We start from the raw sequence: 9,194 nt of genomic DNA, 5'->3' as shown, positions 1-9,194 counted from the left end.
TATATATATATATATATATATATACACACACGCCATAGTCTTGGGAAGAATTACCTTTAAAGAAAAACCTTTAAAAATAATAGATTCTGCCATACTTCAGGAATAGGCTAAGAAAGAGAAGGGTGCTGTCATGACCTCAATAGCATATATAGTTTCACTGAACCAGAAACCAAGAAAAGAAGGAACCACCCTGCCTTCTCAGCAGTATCCATGCTGATTAGCTAACAGTGCCATTTCAACAGAATGCCCCCTCCTTTGGCTGGCTCAATTCCACTGCCTGATGGAAAGACACGGAAGTTGGGGAGAAAGAATGGTCCTAAGATATTACTGATCGCCTTGAAGTAGAATTGCAGCAATTTACACTGGGCCATGGCCAGGCCTATTGCTCTGTGGATCCATATGATGATAATGGCATCATGCCTGCTAGTGTTAGAAGAGAGTACTTGGGAGAAAAACAGTTAAGTGTGTTTTTTTTCTTTTTCTTTTTTCTTCTTCAGTTAAGTAATGTTAAAGTTGTAACCCAATCTAATAGAAGCCAGACAAGACTAGGGCTGGGCTGGTTGTGCTCACCTGGGCTGGCCTACCTCCCCTCACACAGTCTGCAGCCCGAGGAGATGGTGGGGCCCAGATGGGTGTTTCATTGAAATAAACTTGAGTCATCAATCAAGCAAATGTATGCCTTTTAAAGGATTCCTCACCCTGCGCTGACTTGTCACCAGTCTTTCCTTCTACGTGGCTGGTGGGGATGCAGATGGGCCTGTACCAACTCTGGCTTGCCGGCATACATTCAAAGTGACCATTCTAGAGATAACAGACTATTTATTCTTCTCTAAGGATTCACATTGGAGTCGGCTTGACACATGGTAGACACTAGTAGATGCCTCAAGCAACTGGATGAGTGAAATGTTTCTCAGTCTGACAAATGACTTTCACGTCAAACCTCAGTAGTCTCTGCGATTCCTCACCAATCAGAAAATCCTTTCTAGAATTTTCAGTCAACTGTCCTAAAATGAAATCCTCTGGGAAGCACTGCATCAAGAACATCTTAGCTTTCCTTACCTGGTGCCCTATGTTATGATTTTCCCATGCCAAGTGCTTTGGAAAGGTGGAGACACAGATTTTCACTGACAAAAGACATTGTATCACAACAAAAGCCGTCCTTGTTGTTATTCCCTTTATGGATTTAAATGGCCTCTGTAACTCTCAAGGGATTACAGTCCATTGCAGTGCTCTATAATCTATTATGCAGATATTCTCTTTAGGTATCTTATAATTCCCCAAAGCAACTTTCCTACATCCACTCTGTGTCTCCAAAAGCCTTTCCCAGCCCCCCTTGAAGAACTGAAGAATTACTGTTATTTGTGCATGCAAATAACACACACACACACACACACACACTCACACATCCTGCTCCAACAGAACCTCTTTTGTGCTATTTCCACCTGACACAGCTCATCTTTGTGAAGTCATCTAGCTTCAACCAAGAGTAGGCAATTCCCACCTGTGTCACCATTAGTCACCTGGGCATTGCTTTTTGGAAGGCCACTACTGACTGTTTTGGATCTTGACTAAGATATAGGCAGGTCAATGGCATAATATAGTATTTTTATCTCTTCTGCTAAGAATGAGTTAGTTGTCAATTTTCAGGATGGGTTATCAAATATATTCTGAGAACATACTTTCAACTAACTGTAGGGTACAAGAAGGCCATCTTTTTACATAATTTCCAATAAAAATGTACATATAGTCTCAATTCATTTAGTCAAAACCACATTCCTTCCTGAACAACAGTACTAATAAGGGAACCACTAACTTTCTGTCATGTTTGAGTGGCTTTCAGGAACCTGGAGTTTCAAGAAAGCTGGGCCCGGGCTACGCACCACAGAGAAAAGTTGGATGCTAGGCTGGAGTTGTAGAAGAGTCAAGGGTTTAATCTTATTTCAAAGTCAAATATAAGTAGCTTTTGGATTGTGTAATGTTTGCATTCTTCACATTTATGTTCCTTTCTATATATAAGTGTAGATCCATAAGAGAAATAGTATCACTCTTCAATTTTCTTCCAAAGATTTCCAAGTACTTTCTATAATCCAATAACATATTCACAGGAGAGAAAAAACAGACAGATCCTACAACTGTGTGAGATATCAGCAGAAGGCATAGAGAAATGCAGGAAACTTGCTCAAGAGCATGGGCATTGTTACAGCAACTGAGACAATACCACCAACCAACACCGGCCACATCTCTCAGAGCGATGTCTACCTCCAAACTCTCCCTCAATGCAAATCTGCACAGGGCCTGCTCTTTTCTATTAAAAGTGTATGCACATGAGAAAGGCTGAACCAAAAGGGACAGGCCTCACTGACTTGCCACTTACCAGTGCTGCTTTTACCTCTTCAGAGACGTCAGTTTCATCTTCCTAAAAAGGAAGGAGGGAGAAAAACAAGACGACCATGGTCACAGACATCCTTGAAAGCAACAAGGTCAGCTCCCATCAATTATGCATCTTGGCATTTCAAACTTAGGCAATGAGAACTGACTGCCAAGTAACGCTCTGTTACTGCTGCTTTTAACAGCCGCCAAAGGCAGACAGCTTAGGAACATTGCCTGTCATTAAAAACATCAAATAAGCCATAGCTGGAAAAGGGGGGTCATTAAGAAAGACAGACTTTATTTCATCTCTGTCAATAGTTATGTTTGGTCCCTATAAAAATGAGATACTTTTCGGGGTGCCTCGGTGGCTCAGTTGGTTAAGTGTGCGACTCTTGATTTCAGCTCAGGTCTTGATCTCATGGTCATGAGATCGAGCCTTGTGTCGGGCTCTGCGCTGACAGCACACAGCCTGTTTGATTCTCTTTCGCCTTCTCTCTCTCAAAATAAATAAAAAATAAATTTGAAAAGCTTTTTTTTTTCTTAAAAAAAAAAGAGATACTTTTACCTAAAAAATAGTTTCTAACAGATGACTATATACCGTCTCATTTCTTGTCTCACTGAATGGTTCATCTAACTTTCAAATGATCATTGGTATTCAGGGACCTCCTGATTATTGGTCACTTGAATTTTTAAAATGCCAATAACAGGGGTGCCTGGGTGGCTCACCTGGTTGATTTGCGCTCAGGTCATGATCTCACACTTCATGAGATTGAGCCTTGAGACAGGCTCTGCACTGACAGCATGGAGCCTGCTTGGAATTCTCTCTCTCTCTTTCTGCCCTCCCCACTACCACCCTGCTTGCACACGCGTGATCTCTCTCTCTCTCCCCCAAAACAAATAAACAAACATTTTTTAAAATGCCAATAACAAAGCTGAGTGAGAAGGGTATAGAAGAGGGGCTCCTGGGTGGCTCAGTTGGTTAAACATCCAACTCTTGGTTTCGGCTCAGGTCATATCTCACGGTTCCTGGGTTCGAGCCCCACCTCAGGCTCCATGCTGACAGCATGAGGCCTGCTTGGGATTCTTTCTCCCTCTCTCTCTCTGTCCCCCCTTGTTCACTCACTCTCTCTCTTGCTCTCAAAATAAATTTTGTTTATTTATTTACTTTGAGAGACAGAGAGCGAGCAGGAGAGGGGCAGAGAGAGAGAGAGAGAGAGAGAGCATCCCAAGCAGGCTCCACACTGTCAGCACAGAGCCCAACATGGGGCTCAAGCTCATGAACCATGAGATGATGACCTGAGCCGACAGCAAGAGTCAGATGCTTAACTGCCTGAGCCACCCAGGTGCTCCTCAAAATTTTTTTAATAACTTCTCTTAAATAAATAAACTTAAAAAAAGAGAGAAGGGTATAGAACAAGAGGGCGAATTAAAGTACTGAATGTGTGTTTGCAGTTAGTAAGCACTGGTACATTTGTCTTTATTTTAAAGCCAAAGTTAATCTAGTTCATATTGTTTCTTTTCTCCTCCAAAAGAGTAAAATTGAGTCAGATGAACTTGTGTTACAAACAGATTTTAAGCTCCCTGAAATTCTTGTAATGCTCCTAAAGTATTTTGTTAGAGTCTCTGCTCATATGTGATATTAAGATATTGTTGTCTACCTGCATGACTTTTGGGCAATATTAGGGAGAACGGCTGATATTTGACAAGCTTATTCCCTTGTTATATTTGCTTACATGGTTGTTGTTGATTTTCAGTTTTTTTCATTCTTCACCAATTATTTACTGGGTGCCTACTATGTGCCTGGTACTACTGTTCTAGGCAGTGGGCATGCAGCCAAGAATACACCAAACGAGTCCCACACTAGGTGAGTCTTCTCTTTCCTCAGTAATGTGTCTTGATAATCTGCAAGATTTATGGGACCACATGAGGTTCTCTCTTTTTTAAAGTCAACATAAAGGACAACAGCCACGGGTGATGTGATATGTCGCAGCATGGACCAATCCACTCACATCCTTTGTCCAGAAATTGATGCCTGTGCCTCTTCGTCGTTCCTTGGGCCTCCTCCTCTCACGGATGGACAGTCTATTAGAGGACTGATCATCCACATCTGCATCTTCACTCTCTGGCCAGAGATAAAACAAAGTGTGATCTTAGGAATCTGGGGCAGGCACACTAGCAAGGAGCCTGCATATTCTGAAGCTCCACATACCATTTTTGTCCATTTCTTTTGCAACTGCAGTGTTTGTGGTGGTCTCTGAACTCTCAGAGTCAGGGACTGAAGATCTGCTTGTCCGTAGCAGATGGGAACTGGTGTAGAGAGTGGGTCTTGATGCAGAAGGAGACACTGGTGTTGTGGGTTTGTCTGGCTGAGCTGAATACCTCAGGCGACGATAGACAGGCTGGAAATAATCCACAGGGTGAGATGTTAGAGGTCAAGTCCAACCAAATGATAAGGAGAGCAGGCTTCTTAAAGAAGGGCTTGTTTTCTATACCAAGACGCTTACTAATAGTAGATGCTCAATAAATAGCCACTGAGCTGAACTACAGTTAGTTAGCCAGAAAGGAAACAGCTTCTGGATTCTTATTCTGATAATGCTATCATGTTGATAGCAGCCCAGCCAGGAAAATTTTTCCTAAATCGACCAAAGGGCACGAGGTAACACTAATCTTGTTAATAAAAATTCCTTTGATTTTGGAATGAAAATAAGAAGAATGGTGGCCTTTTCAAGATGGAGCACTGAAAGGCAAGGTTTTAGTAGAAAAATTAGAAGTTCAGGAATATGAAGAAACAATACAGTTACCTGAGAACAGAGACCAAATCTAAGCATTCTACAAATTTTTGAATATTCTACCAAACTGCCATAACAGGCTTACTGAAACTTAAAAAAATTCCCATTTTCCCCTTTGAACTTTTTTCCCAACGAAAAAGACAGGGTCTGATAATAAGCCTTAACTTGGTTTATTACAGATGCACAGATAATTATTGCTACATGCAGAGATTGTATACTTTTTTGTTTACAAAGACAGAAGCAATAAAATATAGTAAGCTTTGGAATCCGACAGAACTTGGTTCAAATTCTAGCTTCAGCACTTACTAGCTGTGTGGCCTTGAATAAGTTACTTAACTTCTCTGAGCCTCAGGTTCCTCATATGTAAAAGAGGGACAATATCTTCCTTAGAGAGGTCTGTGAGGATTATATGAGATCATGTACGTTAGGTGCTTAGAACAGTAGCTGGTAATAAGTACTCAATAAACAAATAAACAGTAGCAGATAAAAAAAAAAACAGAAAAAAAACAAAATAACCTTAGTTAGTTGATATAGCTTAGCCATTCAGCAATGGACCAAGGGGATTCCTTTCTCCTCTACCTATGATAATGGTAAAATTTGACATCCCAATTGAGACACTTCTCAGAGTGAAGATGAATGGTATCGCTAATTACAGAGATAACAGGTGTAATATGAACCATCCGAGGTAAACCGGGAGGAGTTACGGTCACCCTAAACATAACCCTATTTGAGAAAGGGAACAGAAGTTAACATGTCTACCTCAATAGTGACATCTTGTGGCATGGGACTGAGTGGTGCTTTGTAAAATCAGGTTTGTAGGAGTCTAGAGAACAATATAATCATGGCTGAGAGAGCACTCTGGAGCCTGACTGGCTATGTTCAAGTTCTTGTTTAACCGCTTCTCATCTGTGTGAAACACTGGGCAAGTTAGTTAACCTCTTTGTGACTCAATTTCCTCCTATTTAAAGTGAGGGCTCAGAGGGCTGTTTGAGGATTAGATGAATTAATACATATGAAGGAGCTGAAATAATGCCCAGGATACAGTAAACACTCAATAAATCCTCACATTTCTATTTGTATTTTTATTATACTGTAACCTCTCTTTTTAGGATAGAAAGACATCATTAGTTTAAGAATCAGTTAGCTAAACTTACTGAGGTAATCATTTCACTATAAATATCAAACCATCATGTTGTGCACCTAAAACTAATAAAATGTTATGTGTCAGCGTTTCAATGAAACCGGATAAAAAATAAGCATTAGTTAACTCCAAGAGGAAACAAGTGATCACTTAAGGACTGACAGCTTGAGTTCTTTTAGTCACACGGGTTTGCCAACTAGAGACGGACATTATCAGTGTTTTCTAGGAGTTGTTCACGAGAAAGCAGCACAGCGCTTGACTGATCAGTGAGGAAGGGATTCCCCACGTTAATGTCCCTGCTTTTAGCACAGTACATGCCCGCAAAAGTGACTTACCTCCTCATCCAGACTCCCGCCCCAGGGTTGACGGCTCTCGCCAGCTTCCTTTGCCGGGACTGCTGAGGGCTCCTGCTTCTCTGTGCTTCCCTCAAGCCCTTCAGTGCCCGCAGGCTTCTGGCTACGCTGCTCCTGAGCTTGCCTTTCTGCCCTCGACCGGCTGAATGTCCTTTCTGCTTCTTGAAGGTCCGTTAGTGTCACGCCCTGGGAAAACAGCACAAGGTCGGGGAAGTTTCACTCTAACCAAGGAATAACTCTTAATAAATGAGCAGGGAAACCGCCTTAGAGATCTGGTAGTACCAAAGTCCAGTATCAAAGCTCCCCAAATGCATGAGGCCATTTCAAGCAAGATATGCTTAAAAATGAACACCTCAGTGTGCAAAGAGCCCAGCCTGAGTCTAGGTACCTTTCAAACGCAATACTTAGCTTTCCACTTTGAGTTCCAGGAAACAGGGCAACACTGATGCCCATCTGTTGTAGATGTACTTCTCTCATACCCCTAGTTTGCAACATCTTTGTTTGAAAGCTCCATACCCTCCCAAGAGAAAATAGTTATCAAGAGAGATTCTCTGAAGAGCAGATACTAGAAAAACTTAATTTTACTTATGGGAAGAAAAATCAGCTCCAAAAAGGTGAAAGCTCAGAGCCAGGCTAGAACAACAACAAAAGCCAGCCAACCAAAAACATGACACGACCTAAACTAGCTTTACTCTAAGATGATTTTCTAAGTAACTCTAGGAACGTCACACAGAAACTTTCCAATAACTGACATTTCCCTCAGGCTCTCAGGAGCAGCCGTACGGAAGAAAAGCAATTAGGAGGCATCTGTAGAAAAAGGGAGAAAGAGAGTAAGGACCAGAGTGAACGGATTCTAACTCAAGCAGTTATATGCTCAAGTCCTCAGGAGATGGGAGTTCTAAAGCTGGAAGGTAGTTGAGCAGGTACTATATCCACAACTTGTTTGTTTTTAAACTAATCATGAATTTAGTCACTCACTCTCTTAATAAATTACTAAGTGTCTTTAAGCACTGGAACTATAAAGACAAAATGATTCCTGTACGCAAGAACCTTTTAATCTAGTGGAAAAGACATAAGAAAGCAGTTGGGTATAATGGAATGTAAGGTTTAAGACAGAATATATGATCCACCAAATTCCGTTTCTGAGAATTTACTCAAAAGAACTGAAAGCAGGGTCTCAGAGAGATCATTTGTTTGCCCACGTTCATAGCGGTATTATTCACAACATACAAACGGTGGAAGCAACTGAAGTGTCCACCGGCAGATGAGTGAATAAACAAAATGCAGTATATACAGAGGAATATCATTCATCCTTAAAAAAGAATGGAATACTGATACATATGCCACAACTTGAATGAACCTAGAAGACATTATGCTAAGTGAAATAAGCCAGCCACCAAAGGACAAACACTGGATGATGCCACTTGTATGAAGTACTTAGATTAGTAAATTCATAGACATAAGAAGTAGGATGGTGGCTGCCAGATGCTGGGGGGAGAGATGGAATTATTGTTGAATGGGTATGGAGTTTCAGTTTGGGAAGATAAGAAATGTACTGGAGACAGACGGTGGTAACAGTTGCAAAATAATGTGAATTACTTAATGCCACTGAACCACACACTTGAAAAATGGTTAAAGTGGTAAATTGTATGTTATGTATATTTTACCACAAGAAACTAAACCGAAACAAAAAAATTATAGTCAGTCTTGGTCCTCATGGAGGTTATATTCCAAGAGGGGAAAACAGAGAAATAATAATCAAGCAAAAATAAAACAACAGCTGTCATAATTACTATAAAGGAAGGATACTTAGCCTATTTGGGGAAGGTCAGGGAAGACAAGGGTACCTTTGTGGCTATTTATAAAGAACCCTTCTCAGTCCTCAGCTTTCTTACTTGACCTCTGTAGTATTTAAAACTGTTACCTTCACCTTTTACCTGGAAACTGACTTTCTCTCTCTCTCTCTCTTTCTTTGTTTTTGTTTTTGTTTTTTTTTTTTTTTTGAGAGAGTGCTAGCAGGGGATGGGCAGAGAGAAAGGGAGACAAAGAATCCAAAACAAGTTCCGCGCTGTCAGCACAAAGCCCCACATGGGCTCGAAGCCACCAATGGCAAGATCATGACCTGAGCTGAAGTCGGATGCTCAACCGACTGAGCCACCCAGGGGCCCCTGGAAACTGACTTTTCATTTTTACTTCTATACCGTTACTACTTCCTGGTTTACTTTCATCTCTCTGGTGGCTGCTCCTTTTAATTGTGCTTCATCAGCTCATCGTCCTCTGCCTCCTTAATGCCAATTCACAGCTTTCTCTCCCTTCTCCTCACCACTGCATACTGCGTTCAAGGTCTTGGTACTCCCAGCTTGGACTACTGTAATAGTTTCCTAACCGGTCTTCTAGTTTCCTGGCTTCACAAACATACTTTTGCCTACCACTCCCATCAGTTCTCTGCATGGTGGACTTCCACAAAATATAACACAGATTATATCGGACTCTTCCCTACTACAATGGCTCCCTTAGGAATTTTTTTTCTTTTAAAAACAT

General features: G+C 41.2%; 1 protein-coding gene across 10 annotated transcripts in view; it reads right to left on the bottom strand.

Moving 5' to 3' along the window:
- Positions 1-9,194, bottom strand: part of PPP1R12B (protein phosphatase 1 regulatory subunit 12B) — a 215,597-nt gene that overhangs the window by 81,863 nt on the left and 124,540 nt on the right. For all 10 annotated transcript variants that reach the window (XM_040462281.1, XM_040462276.1, XM_040462275.1 and 7 more), the window contains 4 exons: positions 6,636-6,839; positions 4,580-4,769; positions 4,380-4,492; positions 2,375-2,416 (listed from right to left, as the gene is read on the bottom strand). In XM_040462281.1, coding sequence (XP_040318215.1) covers positions 2,375-2,416; positions 4,380-4,492; positions 4,580-4,769; positions 6,636-6,839 — 549 coding nt within the window. The remainder of the gene's footprint in view (positions 1-2,374; positions 2,417-4,379; positions 4,493-4,579; positions 4,770-6,635; positions 6,840-9,194) is intronic.

The sequence above is a fragment of the Herpailurus yagouaroundi genome, unplaced genomic scaffold, assembly GCF_014898765.1.
Source record: "Herpailurus yagouaroundi ecotype Mexico unplaced genomic scaffold, PumYag 308, whole genome shotgun sequence".
NCBI lineage: Eukaryota > Metazoa > Chordata > Mammalia > Carnivora > Felidae > Herpailurus > Herpailurus yagouaroundi.
The sequence above is the reverse complement of the archived record's forward strand: the minus strand, read 5'-3'. Positions and strand labels throughout refer to the sequence as shown.